Source organism: Leopardus geoffroyi, chromosome D1, assembly GCF_018350155.1.
Source record: "Leopardus geoffroyi isolate Oge1 chromosome D1, O.geoffroyi_Oge1_pat1.0, whole genome shotgun sequence".
Taxonomy (NCBI): domain Eukaryota; kingdom Metazoa; phylum Chordata; class Mammalia; order Carnivora; family Felidae; genus Leopardus; species Leopardus geoffroyi.
In genome coordinates, this window is record NC_059329.1 from 6,675,368 (window position 1) to 6,692,094 (window position 16,727).

The following is a 16,727-nucleotide window of genomic DNA, read 5'->3' on the forward strand; positions in this document are numbered from 1 at the left end:
CACATTGTTGTGCAACCATCACCTTCCATTTCCAACACTTTTCTCATCTTCCCAAACTGAAACTGACTCCTGCAGCCCTTGGCAACCATTCTGCTTTCTGTATCTGTAAGTTTGACCACCCTGGCCGCCTCGTGTAAGTGAAATCATACAGTGTTTGTCCTCTTGTCAATGGCCCATTTCACTCGTGTCTTCAAGGTTCATCCATGTCGTAGTGTGTCTCACAACTTACTTCCTTTTTAAGGCTGAGTAATATTCTACTGTGTGTATATACTACATTTTGTTTATCCATTCATCTGTCATTGAGCATTTGAGTGGTTTCTACCTTTTGGCTGTTGTGAATAATGCTGTTATGAACATGAGCGTACAACTAGCTCTTTGAGTCCTTTCTTTTGGGGGGGAGGGTGGCACAAAGGTGATTTTATTAAAGCACAGGGACAGGACAGGACCCTTGGGTAGGAAGAGCTGCCTGAGTCCTTTGTTTCAGTTCTTTTGTGTATTTATCCAGAAGTAGAATTACTGCATTATATGGTAACTCCGTGTTTAATTTATTGAGGAACCACAAAACTTTTCCTCAAGGGCTGCATCGTTTTACAGATCCACAATCAAGCATTCCCAGTGTCTCCACACTCTTACTACCAACACTTGTTCTTTTTCTTGTTTTGATAGTAGTCCTCCTAACGTGAATGCGTATGAAGTGGTGTCTCGTTGTGATTTTGATTTGCATTTCTCTAATGACTCTTCTCTAATGACTTTAACATGTACTTATTGGCCATTTGCACATCATCTTTGGAAAAGTATCTATTCCTGTCTTCTGTCCAGTTTTTATTCTATGTATCTGTGTGTCTATTTATTTGTATGTTTTTGAGCGAGTGAAAGAGAGAGAGAGAGAGAAAGGGCATGAGTGAGCAAGGAGCAGAGACCGAGAATCCCCCAAGGGGCAGAGAGTGGGACGGAGGGAGGGAGAGAGTGAGGGGCAGAGAGAGAATTCCACATGGGCTCCGCACTGTCAGTGCTGGGCTTAAGCTCACCTGACGTGGGGCTTGACCTCAGGAACGGTGAGATCTTGACCTGAGCCAAAGTCGGATGCTTAACCGACTGAGCCACCCAGGTGCCTCCTTTGTCCAGTTTTTAATCAGCTTGTTATCTTGTTGAAATGTAGGAATTCTTTACATATTCTGGATGTTAACCCCTGGTTGTCAGATATATGGTTTGCAACTATTTTCTCCCATTCCATGGGTTGCTTTAATGCTGACAATAGTGTTCTTTGGTATATAAAAGTTAAGTCAACCTTGCATTCTTGGGACATACCCTCCTAGGGCATGATGTATTATTCTTTTTACGTATTACTAGATTGAATTTGAAGGCTATCTTTGGAAGGTGATTTTTAACTATGAATTCAGTTTCTTTAACAGATATGGGAATATTTAGTTTATTTCTTTTTTAGTTATCTTTAATAACTTGTGTAAGAATTTGTACACTTTAAGTTGTTTAATGCAGGAGCGTAAAGTTGTTCTTAAACATTATTACCTTGTTGTCCTTTTCATGTATGTAGGCTTGATTTGGTATTGCCTCTTTCATTATTGATTTCTGGTATTATTCTTCCCTTATGTTTATTTTGGGTTTAATTTGTTCTCTAGTTTCTTAACGTAGAAGCTTACGTCATTGGTTTGAGAGCTTCTTTCCTAATATGTGTATTTAATATAATAAATTTTTCTCTAAACACTGCTCTGTCACATCTCACGCATTTTGGCATGGTTACATTTTCATTTTTCTTCAGTTCAAGATTTGTTTTTCTTGAAAGTTCTTCTTTGACCTGTGGATTATTTACAAGTGTGTTATTTAATTTCCAATTGTTTGGGGGTACTTTCCTATTTTTTATTTCATTTTCCCTTTTATGGTTTTTAGTCTAATTACATTATCGTCAGAGAACATACTTCTTATAACATATTTATAATTATTATGACTTCTTTCATGGCCCAGGATAAAGTCTAATTTGATGAATGCTCCATATGCATTTGAAAAGGATGTCTATCTGCTGTTATGGGTGATTCGTTCTGTAAATGGCAACTAGAGTCAGTTGGTTGATGGTGTTCAATCCTGTAACAGACTGGTGTGAGAGCTTGAGTGACAAGTGAGGAAATGGATTAGCAAAACGACACTTTCCAAAGCTTTGGTTGTGAGGTGAAGGGAAAGAGGGGTCCTGCTAGAGAGGAGAGTAACTAGAGTATACCTAAATGTAATCGGAAGGATTTCATGCAGATAGAGTGTGTGAATACACAGGAAAATGGACTATGTTTTCTGAGAATAAGTGTTTCCAAAGGAAGAGCTCTGGGATTGTCCCAAGGAAGAGGGCAGGTTTTCTAATGAGGTAGGAAGGAAGAAACGTTAAAACCTTTCGTGGCTTTCCTGTAAAACTGGCAAGAAATGTTGACTCCCCCTTTGCTCGGCCTTGGAAGCGCAGGGTAGCTCTGCCTGCCTCTCTGACCTTAACCAAAAGCCTGCCCCCGTCCTTCTGATCTCTGTGTTCTGGCTGCAGTGGCCCTCATTCCGATTCTCTAACCCAGTGGTCTCCGGACACTTTTTCATCTTTTTAGAGCCATTTCAGATTCATCGCAAAGTTGAGTAGGAAGTGCAGAGTCCACACGAGCCCTCACACACGGGCACGGCTTCTGCTCTGGTCAACTTCCTGCACCAGAGTGGCACATTTGTTTCAGTCCACGCACCCACACTGACACCTCCTGTCACCTGGCATTCACAGTTGACATTGGGATCCCTCCTGGTGTCGTCCGTTCAATAGATTGTGACAGATGTGTGATGAGAGGTATTTACCATCGTAGTGTCACGTAGAATAGTTTCACTGCCGTAGAACTCCTCCGTGCTCTATCAGTTCATCCTTCCCTTCCCACTCATCCCCAGCAACCAGTGATCTTTTTTTTTTTTTTTTTTTTAATTTTTAACGTTTATTTATTTTTGAGACAGAGAGAGACAGAGCATGAATGGGGAAGGGTCAGAGAGAGGGAGACACAGAATCCGAAACAGGCTCCAGGCTCTGAGCTGTCAGCACAGAGCCCGACGCGGGACTCGAACTCACAGACCGTGAGATCATGACCTGAGCCGAAGTCGGCCGCCCAACCGACTGAGCCACCCAGGCGCCCCACAACCAGTGATCTTTTTACAGTCTCTCTAGGTTTGCCTTTTCCAGAATGTGATGTAGTTGGTATCATGTAGTCATAGTACATAGTCTTGTCACACTGGCTTATTTCACTTAGTAATATGCATTTAAGGTTCCTCCGTGCCACCTCGTGGCTTGATAGCTTACTTCTTTTTAGCGCTGAATAATACTCCATTGGCTGCATGTGCCACACTGTAATTTTCCATTCATTTACTGAAGGACACCTTGATTGCTTCCAGGCTTTGACAGTTATGAATAAAGCTGCCATAAACATCTGTGTGCAGATAGGTTTCCAGCTCATTTCAGTAAATACCGAGAAGTATGATTGCTGGATCATATGGTAAAACTTTGTTTAGTTTTATAAGAAGCTGCCAAAGCTCTCTTCCCAAATGGCCGTTATTGATTTCTACATCAGTAGAGCTTAATTTTTTATTTGTAATTACTTTTAATTTAAAAAATAAGAGTTCTAGTATTTCCTTCTGACACTGCTACAGATCATCTCTCACTGTTTCGAGAGTGCAAGCCCTTTCTTGCCTCATGACGTGTCCTCCTCTTGTTAGAGGCTATCCTTTGTATGGCTGGTTTCTTCTCATCCTGCAGGTCTCAACTTAATGCCACTGCTGTTTTCTGGTCTCCCCTTCTAAATTTGTTCCTGTCTTTTTATATTCTACCATAGTACCCTGTTTCCTCAGGATTCTCGCAGAGTCGTGACACCGAGGCTTTTTTCTTTAATTTTTTCTAGCGTTTATTTATTTTTGAGAGAGAGAGAGAGAGAGAGAGAGAGAGAGCGCGAGCGGGGGAGGGGGAGACAGGGAGACACAGAATCAGAAGCGGCTCCAGGCTCTGAGCTGCCAGCAGAGAGCCCGACGCAGGCCCTGAACCCATGAACCAACCATGAGATCATGACCTGAGCTGAAGTCAGATGCTCAACCCAGGTGCCCCAAACACGGAAGCTTTTTATCCAGGAAGGAACTTTATTTGTGCCAGCACCACTCAGTTGGGTTCCTACCCAAAGAACTGAGCACTCAACATCACATGGCATAGTTTTGTTTTGTTTTGTTTTAATTTTTTTTTAACGTTTTATTTATTTTTTTATTTAAAATTTTTTTTCCAACGTTTATTTATTTTTGGGACAGAGAGAGACAGAGCATGAACGGGGGAGGGGCAGAGAGAGAGGGAGACACAGAATCGGAAACAGGCTCCAGGCTCTGAGCCATCAGCCCAGAGCCCGACACGGGGCTCGAACTCACGGACCGCGAGATCGTGACCTGGCTGAAGTCGGACGCTTAACCGACTGCGCCACCCAGGCGCCCCGTTTATTTACTTTTTGAGACAGAGAGACAGAGCATGCGTGCGAGACAGGCAGAGAGAAAGAGGGAGACCCAGAATCCAAAGCAGGTTCCAGGCTCTGAGCTGTCAGTACAGAGCCCCACACAGGGCTCGAACTCATGAGCCATGAGATCATGACCTGAGCTGAAGTTGGACGCTCAACCGACTGAGCCCCCCAGGCGTCCCGTCCTGACTTTTTTTTAAGTACGTGTGTATAGCAGACCTTGGAAGCCAGAGATGATGGCTTCCTCAGAGCAAGGCTCTGAGGCTCCGAGGCTCAGAGCAAGGACAGGCTTGCTTGCTGCCCATTTGTTACAGGTGGCTTGAGATTTCTCTTCTATAATGTAGCTCACTTTTGTATCATGTCCCTCGTCCCTCTTCAGGTTGCCTTCGGGGCTGAGGAATTTATGTAAGAAGGAAGGTCCTGTGGCTATTGTCATGGCTGTGAGAAATAAACTGTCATTTTTCTCGGATCAAGAATATCTTGTCTTCTGCCAACACCCAGGACACTGGCATTCTGATTCCTTAGGTTTCAAGTAGAATAAAATTTTATCCCCTTGACATGGTTCTTGATGCTCTTGATATATTTTACACGTGTTATTAATCAACCGGCTTTAAAACAAAATAGTAGATTGGGTGTGCCCTGTGTCACGTGCTCTGTCAGACCTACATGGAAGGACGTAGATATTGAAGAGGTGCCACAGTTTGTCTGAGGGCCGGCTGCACATGGTCTGCGGCCTTAGGTTGTTCCTCTCGAAGGCAGTTTACATAACATAACATTAAATACTGATTGAACACTTTTACTGTTTTGAGTGTAAATTAGTGTAATTTTTAATCTTTTTGTCCGTATGGGATTATTGAAATTTAAATTGTAGCAGGACTTGGGGCGCCTGGGTGGCGCAGTCGGTTAAGCGTCCGACTTCAGCCAGGTCACGATCTCGCGGCCCGTGAGTTCGAGCCCCGCGTCAGGCTCTGGGCTGATGGCTCAGAGCCTGGAGCCTGTTTCCAATTCTGTGTCTCCCTCTCTCTCTGCCCCTCCCCTGTTCATGCTCTGTCTCTCTCTGTCCCAAAAATAAATAAACGTTGGAAAAAAAAAAAAAATTTAAATTGTAGCAGGACCTTTAAGTTAAATGCTTTGATAATTTTCTTTTTGATAACATAACTAAAATGTTTTTTTTTGTTTGTTTTTTAAGAGTTGTTCTCTGTGTACTTCAATCTGTACCTTAAACCTGCACAAGACATTAATAGAGTTTTAGTGGCTAGGATAATTCATGCTGTGGCCAGAGGGTGCTGTTCGCAAACTGATGGATTGAATTCCAAATTGTTGGATTTCTTTTCCAAAGCTATTCATCATGCAAGGTAATCTAGTCTCGTTTTGTTCTGTATTGGAAATCCATTTGATCTTTTTGCAAGTATATCTTTTATTTTCAGTGCGTGTGTGTGTGTGTGTGTGTGTGTATGTTTAATTTTTTTTTTTTTTTAACATTTATTTATTTTTGGGACAGAGAGAGACAGAGCATGAACGGGGGAGGGGCAGAGAGAGAGAGGGAGACACAGAATCGGAAACAGGCTCCAGGCTCTGAGCCATCAGCCCAGAGCCCGACGCGGGGCTCAAACTCACGGACCGCGAGATAGTGACCTGAGCTGAAGTCGGACGCCCAACCGACTGCGCCACCCAGGCGCCACTGTGTGTGTTTTAATGTGTATTTATTTTGAGAGAGAGTGCAAGAGGGGAGTGACAGAGACAGAAAACCTTAAGCAGGTGCCGTGCTACCAACCCAGAGCCCGACGTGGGGCTCAGAGTCATGAACTGTGAGATCATGACCTGAGCTGAAATTGAGAGTCAAACGTTTAACTGGCTGAGCCACCCAGGTGCTCTGCAAGTCTGTCTTTTAGATCTAGCATCTGAAAATGTTACCAATTAAAAAAACAAAAACAAAAACATCGGCCCATTGTAGTAGAATTAGTAGATTCCTAAAGAAAGTAGCACTCCAGCTATTCTTGAATATCCAAAGGCAGAACATGAAAATGATGTTTTTAAGTGGGAGATCAGTGCTGCTTTATTAAAAAAGATAAATATCCTCTTAAGTAGTTTGATTTTCCCCATTTTTGAGAATAGATGTACTAAGAAAAAATGAACTAGTGTATTTTGGAAGTATCAATATCTTACGTTTGTGTTGCATTAGTCTATAACATGAAACATTGTATACATGGTGTTTGAGCAGCAGAGAGAGCTGGTGTCCTAGCACCAGATAATGTTGTTGCTGCCTGTAGTCCCACTAGGATTTGTTTCCTGAATAGTTCTGAAACTAAGGCTATTGTTCTTTGAAGATTAGATACTTTTTTCTTTCCAGCGTGCAACTTCATAACTGTCTGAATTCAGTGTTCATTGTCTTCCCTGTTAAGCGGAGTGTGTTTATTTTCTGTGACAGACAAGAGAAGAGCTCTGCAGGTCTAAACCACATCTTAGCAGCGTTTGTTATCTTCCTCAAGACGTTGGCTGTTAACTTTCGAATTTGGGTGTGTCAGTTAGGAGATGAAGTTCTTCCTACCTTGCTTTATATTTGGACTCAACACAGACTTAATGATTGCTTAAAAGAAGTGATTATTGAATTATTTCAGCTGCAAATTTATATCCGTCATCCAAAGGGAGCTAAAACCCAAGAGAAAGGTAATAAAAGGCAGTTTTTGCTGTTTTGAATTTACTTCCTCATCGAAATGTAGGGGCTTAAGTATGAAAATTGTATTTTGTAGGAGGTTATGACCTTCTTGTGGATTGCTGTGCTTGATAATGGTATTAGTCACAGGGATATTTCTCACACTTTTTTTAGAATTTGAAGTTGTGGTAGCAAGTCATATTGTGCCGTTTGTTTAGTACATTGCTAAGCATCACGAGGAAACACAAATATGACGCGATGTCCCCTCTGGGAGCTGATAATGCAGCAGTTAGGTGCTAAAAGGTATTTCTCATACTGTAGCGTAAAAGAGTTCAGAGAAGGCAGGGTCTTGTTTATTTACATGTGGCTTTTATTAGGAGGTAGAAAAGATAAATATGGACCCAAAGCTGTCAGATTAGTCAGTTCCTCAGGGAGATGTGTACATACTGCTTTAAACCTCATACTTGATCCAGGCCCCTGTTTGCTGGGAATACCAGAAATGAATGATTTCTCCTCTTTGATACCTTTACCTTCGTTTTTCATCAAGAGAGTATTGCTGGTTAATACATATCGCATATTTGAAAGCAGCTAGGATAGTAGATCTTAAAAGTTCTCATCACAAGGAAGAAGCTTTTTTTTTTTTTTTTTTTTTTTTTGTTATGTAAGGTATGTTCACTAGACTTACTGTGGTCATTTCACAAGGTTATACAAATACTGGATAATTACATTGTACACATGAAACTAACGTTGCATGTCAATTATACCTTCATAGAAAGAGTACTGCTGGGATGGTTTCGCTTCATTCAGTAGAAGGGAACTTTATTGGGCAGAACAGGAACTGAACGAGTTCGCCCATGCTCAGTCTGTGTTTACCTTTGGCCTTGTATTGGATGAATTCATCATGGCGAGCGTAATGACTGTGTTAGGAAATCATGCTACACTGAGTAATAGCAGCTAAAATGGAGGAAAACTGTTATAGCCAATTTTTTTCAAAAGTAGCAATGTTTAATGGGCTCTTCTAGTATGCGTAGTTAGAGTATTTGTGGCCCGAGAAACTACTGAAGTCAAAGAATGGCGGATTCTCTTAGTTTGTCATCTTTCACACAGCTTTCACCAGGATGAAGATCAGGCTTAATTTATGGATGGCATGATATGTTTAGGGTTTTAGTTAATGGTATATTTAGGATTAAATTGACAGGATGGTAAGTTTGCCAGAAACACTAATGTAGTGTTAGACTGCGTTAATAGATTTTGTGGTTCTTTGTGGGGAGTAACAGCTCCTTTGTTACCCATTTGGTCAGATGACAGTGGGAGTATTCTGTCTGCCAGATTTTGGACAGTCACCATTTGAAGAGAGATATAGTAGACTGGAGTGTGTTTAGGGAAAGGTGACCAGAATAATGAGAAGTCTGGGTAACATGTCATTTGTACACCAGTTAAAGGAACTGGTAACATTTTTCTCTAAATGATGTCGTGAGAACTTGGTCCTCATGTAAATGACAGAGCATGTTAATTACATTTGCCTCAGGGGAGAGACACAGTTCAAGTTCGATTGAGATTTTCATTGAGTTGATCAGAGAAAAATCAAACTATTGAAGAATTTTATAGGAAACATAGGCAAGCTGAGCATGAAGTGGACACTTACAAAGTAGAGTTTGCCAAGGATATTGTCACAAGAGGCGTTAGTACTGAGTGGGCAGTTGGCCCAGTTTCCGCCTCAGTAGCTGAGTAGTTTTGTGGGAGGTGGTGGGGCAAATGGAGTGTGTATGTAGATTATATTCTCTTTTTTTGAATTACAGGTGCTTATGAATCAAATAAATGGAAAAGTATCTTATACAACTTATATGATCTGCTGATTAATGAGATAAGTCATATAGGAAGCAGAGGGAAATACTCTTCAGGATCCCGTAATGTTGCTGTCAAGGAAAACTTGATTGACCTGATGGCAGATATTTGTCACCAGGTACAGTTGGTTTAAATTTTCCATTAATTTCCTTTTATTTGGTGGGTTTTTTGTTTTTTTTTTTTTTTTTTAGAGATAGAGAGAGGATCTTAAGCAGGCTCCAGCATGGAGCCTGATGCGGGTCTCCATCTCACGACTTGTGAGGTCTTGACCTGAGCCAAAATCTAGTTGGATGCTTAACCAATTGAGCCACCTAGGTGCCCTTTACTGGACTTTTCAAATGTGCGTTCTGATAGGAAGCCTTGTCAAATTATTTTGTATATGCAGCTCTTCTGTTCAAAGTACTGTAAATATTTGGAATTAATCTTCTGACTTGAAAAATAACTATTTTGCACATATGAACTTAGCGAAAACTAGTGATGAACTCTTCATTCTTAAAAGGTTGTCTGTAGAAAATCAGATTATGTTTCTTGTTTAAAATTTTTTTTTCTACTGAGTTAGAAATCACATAGCATACAAGTACACAATTGAGTGGTTTTCAGTATTTTCACTATATTGTGCAAGCATCACCACTGTGTGATTCCAGAATATTTCCACTACTCCCCAAACAGACTCTGTACCTGTTAGCAGTCAGTCCCAGTGCCCAGCTTTTTTCAGTTTTTAGCAGCTAACCACTAAGCTCCTTTCTGTCTCTAAAGATTTGCTATTTTGGACATTTCATGTAAATGAAGTAGAAACACAACTGTAAACTACGTGGAAACAACTTGTAGTCTTTCGTCCATGTTGTGCTAGGAACTAGTGGTTCATTCCTTTTTATTGCCTGATAATGTTTAGCAGTGTGGGTATTTTACATTTTGTTTGCCCGTTCATCAGTTGATGGCAGTTTTTTTTTTTTTTTAATGTTTTTATTTTATGTTTGAGAGAGAGAGAGAGAGGGACTGAGTGTGAGTGGGGGAGGGGCAGAGAGAGAGACACAGAATCTGAAGCAGGCTCTAGGCCCTGAGCTGTCAGCACAGAGCCCGACGTGGGGCTCGAACCCACAAACTGCGAGATCATGACCTGAGCCAAAGTCGGATGCTTCACCGACTGAACCACCCAAGTGCCCCTATGGCTTAATGTTTCTTAAGTGAAACTTTTTCCCAGAAATTTGATTAACATCCTGGGTAATTTCATTTGTCAGATATTTTCTTAATGCTAAACTTAAAATACTTGTTTTTAATTAAAAAAGCTTTTTAAAATTTAATCCCATTGAAAATACAGATTTTTGCTTGGTGTAATATGTGCTTCCTGGAGAGCTGTTACAGTCCTGTAAAATGTTTGTTCATTACTATGTTATCATACTTGTATATTTCCGTAATTTATTACTTTTGCTCTATGACTTTCCTGTGTCTTATTTGAGGAGGAACATTTTTTCTGTCATGAACTATTAGAAAACAGGAACAGTGTGAAAAAACAAAAAAGTAAGTTGTCTTTTTGTTATTTTACAGGTTTTTAATGAAGATACCAGATCTTTGGAGATTTCTCAATCTTACGCTATCACACAAAGAGAACTTAATGATTACGGTGCAACTTGCAAAAAGAGGAAAATAGAATTAGGCTGGGATGTAATAAAAGACCATCTTCAGAAGTCACAGAATGATTTTGATCTTGTGCCTTGGTAAAATGTTCTCTTTTTCAGTGTCATCCTGGCCTCATTTAGTTTTTCTTACGAGACCTCTACTACAACAGCCTGGCCATAACTAGGTCATCTGTCCACTCCTCAACCAGTCATTGGCAGAGGGGAAGGTGGTTGCTGGGATGTGTTGAGGTCCACCACCATGGCTCATGTGCTGGAGCTGGGGCCACGGCCTTAGCAAAGGAGATGGGGGGACAGCAGCCTGGGAGACAGTCATGTGTGGCTCGTGGAATTTCCTGAGTTGCGCATCTCAACATAGACATTTTAGCAGGTACAGCACCTGCTAGTAAAAGTAGCTTGGGAAGAAATTAAAGATGGCATTCAGAAATCACAGAATAATTTGGACCTCTTGCCACAATAAAAGGTTGTCTTTTTAAAATTTTGCTGGGTACAGCATACACAGTTACTTAAATGATTAAATTGTGATAACATAAAATATTAGGTTTGGTAGGAGTCTTTAGAATTCATCCAGTCCAGCTTGTTCGTTTTATCAAACTGAGGAAGGTTCCGCAGCTTGAACAAGGACACTTAGAAATTTGTAGGTGACATCCAAGCTTCTGTGATCCCTGCCTCCGTTTTCCCCATGTTGATGTGATAGTTAAATATAATTGCGTTGTGGGGGAAAGCGTCTTGATTTAGATACCTAGTGTTTGAGTGCATGTTTATTTTATATAGTGGAGGATCCCTATTTCAGATTTTTCAATTTGTTCATTTCCTGCAGGGTTATTTATTGAATACTTGCTTTGTGCCAAGCATTATAGATGCAAGGATGAATAAGATAAAGTTCTTCTTCTTGAGCAGTATGCATTCTAAGAATTCACAGCAAATATTTTTTGACTTAACCAACATCTAGGAAGAATAGTTGTTTGGCTTTTTTGTTCTTGTTTTAGAGGAATATTCTTCATGGCTAAAGAGCAAGGATGGGTGTGATAATTCAGAAGTAGAAAATTGGGTCATTTAGGGGCGTCTAGGTGGCTCAGTCAGTTAAGCATCTGACTCTTGATTTTGGCTCAGGTCATGATCTTACAATTCGTGAGATTGAGCCCCACATCAGGCTCTGCACTGACAGTATGGAGCCTGCTTGGGATTCTCTCTCTCTCTCTTTCTCTCTGCCCCTCCCCTGCTTTGCTCTCTTGCTCAAAATAAATAAATTTTATTAAAAAAAAATTGGAGCATCTGGGTGGCTCCATCAGTTGGGCTTTCAACTTTGGCTCAGGTCATGATCTCATGGTCCGTGGGGTTTGAGCCTCACTTCAGGCTTGTCTCTGACAGCATGGAGCCTACTTTGGATTCTCTGACTCCCTCTCTCTCTGCCCCTCTGCCACTTGTGTGCTCTCTCTCTCTCTTTCAAAAATAAACATTAAAAAATTAACAAAAAAATAAAGAAAAGAAAATTGATAATTTACTTTTTATTTATTTTTAAGTAGGCTTCAATGTGGGGCTCACACTCCCAGCCCTGAGATCAAGAGTTGCATGCTCTACCTACGGAGCCAGTCAGGTGCACTTACCTTTAGTTACTCCTCAGAATTTTTGTGTAAGGGAAATATGACAGCTCCCCTACCTGGTCAAAAAGTTGTCATTCTTCCTGCCACTTTAGGAAGTAGGGCTTAATAAATACTAAGAGCCTTTTATTTGGAGAGTAGTATGGAAAATAATGATGGTGATTCTTTAGGATATTGTAAAGGTGCTATGTCTGTAGATTTGTTTTCTGTTAGCTTGTTAATAGACTTGAATCATTTTCAAGTTAATTACACTTTTTTCTTTTAGGTTACAGATTGCAACCCAATTAATATCAAAATATCCTTCCAGTTTACCTAACTATGAGTTGTCACCATTACTGATGATACTGTACCAGCTTCTGCCTCAGCAGCGACATGGGGAGCGCACGCCGTACGTGTTACGGTGCCTCGTGGAGCTTGCATCGTGTCAAGGCAAGAAATCAGACCTGGAAAGCTCACAGAAATCAGATTTATTGAAACTCTGGACTAAAATTTGGTCTATTACTTTTCGCGGTATAAGTTCTGAACGAATACAAGCTGAAAACTTTGGCTTACTTGGAGCTATAATTCAAGGTGGTTTAATTGAGGTTGATAGAGAATTCTGGAAGTTATTTACTGGGTCAGCCTGCAGACCTTCATGGTAGGTTGATTTATGTATTGTATTAGATTTTTATATATACATATACTTTTTTTTTCCCTCTGGTTTTTGTAGTTTTTCACTTCAGTTAAAAATAGGTTAAATTCTGAGGGTGTCTGGGTGGCTCAGTCGGTTGGGCATCTGACTTCGGCTCAGGTCGTGATCTCCCTGTTCCCGAGTTCGAGCCTGGTTTCAGGCTCTGTTCTGACAGTTCGGAGCCTGGAACCTGCTTCAGACTCTGTGTCTCCCCGCTCTCTACTCCTCTCCCACTCATGCTGTGTCTGTGTCTCTCAAAAATAAACGTTTAAAAAAAAAAAAAACCAAAGGGATTCAAATTGTTCTTGAGGGAAAGAATGTGGACAGGAGATGGTAACTTAAAATTGGTGCATTGCTGCTTTTCCTGCAAGAATATATAGGTAGCATTTATAGTCTTCTCTTGCAATGCTTTTCTCCCATTCTTGACTCTCCTATTCTGTCACTCAAGGGTGGGGAACGCTTTGTCATTCTTTCATCACATTTAATCTAATTTTGGTTATTCTCGTGATAGCACTTACTGCAGAAAGAAAACATAGAACTATTAGGACTGGGCCCGGGGTGGTGGGGTGGGGGAAAGCTTATTTTTAACAACAGCGCCCTCTGTTTTGTTGTAGTCCTGCAGTGTGCTGCTTGACTTTGGCCCTGACCACCTGCGTTGTTCCAGAAACAGTAAAGACAGGAGTGGAGCAGAATACATGTGAAGTAAATAGAAGTTTTTCGTTAAAGGAATTGATAATGAAATGGCTCTTATTCTATCAGTTAGAGGATGACTTTGAAGACAGTACCGAGCCGCCCCCAGTTCTTCACAGGTGATTTGAATTCCTTAGCATCCAGCTGCTTTTTGTATGGGAAGGTGCCGGAGGCTTGTGCTTGTTTGATACTCGATGGCTTGTCGCACAGTGGTAATGTGGGGTTTCTCAGACCTTACCCCAAATATTAAACAGTCCCTTTGTTTTTCCAGTGTTCTGTGTCTTTGTGCTTGGATGTCTTCATGTCCTTTTACTTTGTTTTTATCTCTGCTGAGATAGTGAGAACACAGGGGGATGTGCCTGTATAATACGAATTACAATTCTTTGAGCACTTCCGTGTTCCTTTGTGATTTTCTGTGAGTAGGTTCATCTGCATGTATGTCTGACGCAGACGTATCCCGGAATCAGAATGGGAGTATCTTGTGCGTGACGGGTGTTAAATGAACTGGGGGGGGAGGAAACTGGAGACAGTTAGAATGGGGCTTAAGCCCCAGAATGGGGAGCAGCTTGACCCTGTAACCTTTCCACAGCTGGTGGTCAGGACTGGAGGAGTAGAGGGTGGGATTTTGTGGGTCCTAGTGCTTTTGTTTTAATTTCACAATCTGTTTCAGATACAATTTTTAAAAATTAGATGAATCTGCTGCCAGGAAGTATTGAAAATTATAGTAACGTAAAATAAACGTATGCTTCTTAATTCTTGTTTTAGATGTTAAAAAATTCAGTAATGATGAAAGAAAGTGATGTCAAGATTTACAACCAAACATGGATATTTAAGTATAAACAATGCATTCAATGGGTTTTGGTCTTCTAAGTGAAGATTTTTTTAAAATTTTCCTTTGTAGTAATTTTCCTCATCTTGCGCTGGAGAAAATTCTTGTGAGTCTCACTATGAAAAACTCTAAGGCTGCAATGAATTTTTTCCAAAGAGTGCCAGAATGGTATGTTATCTAATAGAGTTCTGTATTCGTTTAAGCTATGGCTGTTAATTACAAAGATAATAATTTTAGCAGGGTAGTAGCTACGTCTTAAAAGTTATGAACTAAGTTGATCAATTAAAGAAAATTCCATCTCTGAGCCAGGGAAAAAGCTGCTTTTAATTCAATGATAGTAATCTGCGTTCTTTAATTTTAGATCCTGTCGACTGGTTTTTAACGCCGTGTAGTATAGCGTGGCAACACTTGCCAATGGAAGAAATAGAGTAGTTATCATGGGTGGTTAAGACATGAGTTTTTTAAAGATGTGACCCATTTTTGTATGCCATGTAAAATCTGTTCGTTTTAAAATTAATGGTAATGGAGGATAGGTCAAAGTAAAAATAAGTCTAAAAACCTCATTTTAGTTGATTGACTCAAGAGGCCCCTGTTTATCACTGTGGCGGAAAATGACTCACTAGTATTAAGACTCCTGATCTCCCTTGAGAGGGCATAGCATGAAAAACTCCTTCATTTTGGAGAAATCAAAGGGGAAAAAAGGAAAGTGTTTTCAGATAATGTTTATCTTAGTGTTTGTACCTGGTGCTATTAATGTTTTCTTTTTAATAAAGTTTTCTGACTTTGCCTTTGAAATTATAACCTCTGTGTCTTTCATCCATGTGTTAGTGGAATTTGCTATTGCACAATGAAAGCTGGTACATGAGCGTAGTCATTCCAAAGCTGAGAAGCCTTTAAAAAGACTAATCCGTTAATTGTGTAAGCAGTCTGTAAGGTAGATGCTAAGTTAAAGTTTTCATTTGTGATATATTGCTGCTGCGTGGAGGTGAAGCAGTTGGTCACTTGATTGTACATTTAAGGTCTTACTCTCTTGAAGTGAACAACACCACCAAGATGCAGAGGAGTCTTCGTTCTCAGAAATTGAAGAACTGTTTCTTCAGACAACTTTCGACAAGATGGATTTCTTAACCATTGTGAAGGAATGTCCCGTAGAAAAGCTCCAGTCCAGTGGAGGCATTTCTGTCCACCAGAACCTCAAGGAATCACTGGATCGCTGTCTTCTGGGGTTATCAGAACAGCTTCTAAATAACTACTCCTTTGAGGTGAGATTTTCAGAAGAACTAAAGCCTACATCTGACTCAACTTTGGTGGACTGTTAGGAAGGAGAAGAAGGGGCCCTGAGGATGGTGACATGCTTGATTAAAAAAAGCATAGTGACAGTACATGCGTACAAATAGGGAAGACTTACCACAAGAGCAGAAAGACCCAAGAAGAATAATTTGTGTTTCTTTTGTACCAGGAATTCCAGTAGATGTTAAAGAAGTAGAATTCTTTGTGTGGGCTCGTGGAGAACAATAATGGTTTGGAGCATAGGGATTATATGACGAGAAAGAACCTCTCAACTGAGAGGAGGGAGAGGTTACAATAACAGATAAGAACATCATTTAAACTGATCTAAAAGATCTTGGTGACACTTGAAGAGGGAGAAGTGTTAATAAAATGTAATAAATGATCTAGCAATCACCCATAGTTTAGAGGTCACTAGTAATTTCTCATAAATCGTTTTCTTCACTGTCTTAAGATCACACATTCTCATGGGGCGCCTGGGTGGCTCAGTTGGTTAAGTGTTCGTCTCTTGATTTTGGCTCAGGTCATGATCTCGTGGTGAGATTGAGCCCCGCGTTGGGTGTTGGGCTCCACGCTAGCATTGGAGCCTGCTTGAGATTCTCTCTCTCTCTCTCTCTCTCTCTCTCTCTCTCTCTCTTTTTCTCTTTCTCTCTTTCTCAAAGAAAAAAATACCACAAATTTTCTTTGTGTGTACCATTCTCTTGCCGAAACTCCTGTTATTTTTGACGTGAAATAAATATCTTTCTACCTGTTTTTGTGTGTTCAAAATCATCCACATGTCAAAATCCTGCTAAAGCCTTTTTTAGATAATCTCAGCCATAATAATTCATCTTTTGATTTTCACAGTACTTAGTATTTCTCAAAAAAATGTTTTTTAATGTTTTATTTTTGAGAGAGAGAGCGTGAGTGGGGGAAGAGAGAGAGGGAGACAGAATCCGAAGCAGGCTGCAGGCTCTGAGCTGTCAGCATAGAGCTTGATGTGGGGGCTTGAACTTGAGGACCAAGATATCATG

At 40.5% G+C, this 16,727-nt stretch overlaps 1 protein-coding gene across 16 annotated transcripts in view; it reads left to right on the top strand.

Annotated features, from left to right (window-relative positions):
• The window catches only part of ATM (ATM serine/threonine kinase), a 134,625-nt gene that overhangs the window by 17,652 nt on the left and 100,246 nt on the right, over positions 1 to 16,727 (top strand). For 15 of the 16 annotated variants that reach the window (XR_006713697.1, XM_045482693.1, XM_045482692.1 and 12 more), the window contains 8 exons: positions 5,695 to 5,860; positions 6,934 to 7,172; positions 8,958 to 9,121; positions 10,549 to 10,718; positions 12,504 to 12,875; positions 13,523 to 13,717; positions 14,500 to 14,595; positions 15,464 to 15,689. Coding sequence is in view for 15 of the 16 variants with exons in the window: in XM_045482693.1 (XP_045338649.1) it covers positions 5,695 to 5,860; positions 6,934 to 7,172; positions 8,958 to 9,121; positions 10,549 to 10,718; positions 12,504 to 12,875; positions 13,523 to 13,717; positions 14,500 to 14,595; positions 15,464 to 15,689 (1,628 nt within the window). In the remaining variant the exon portion in view is untranslated. Of the gene's footprint in view, positions 1 to 5,694; positions 5,861 to 6,933; positions 7,173 to 8,957; positions 9,122 to 10,548; positions 10,719 to 12,503; positions 12,876 to 13,522; positions 13,718 to 14,499; positions 14,596 to 15,446; positions 15,690 to 16,727 lie in introns of those variants that run through there. The other variant, XM_045482694.1, reaches the window with a different exon arrangement.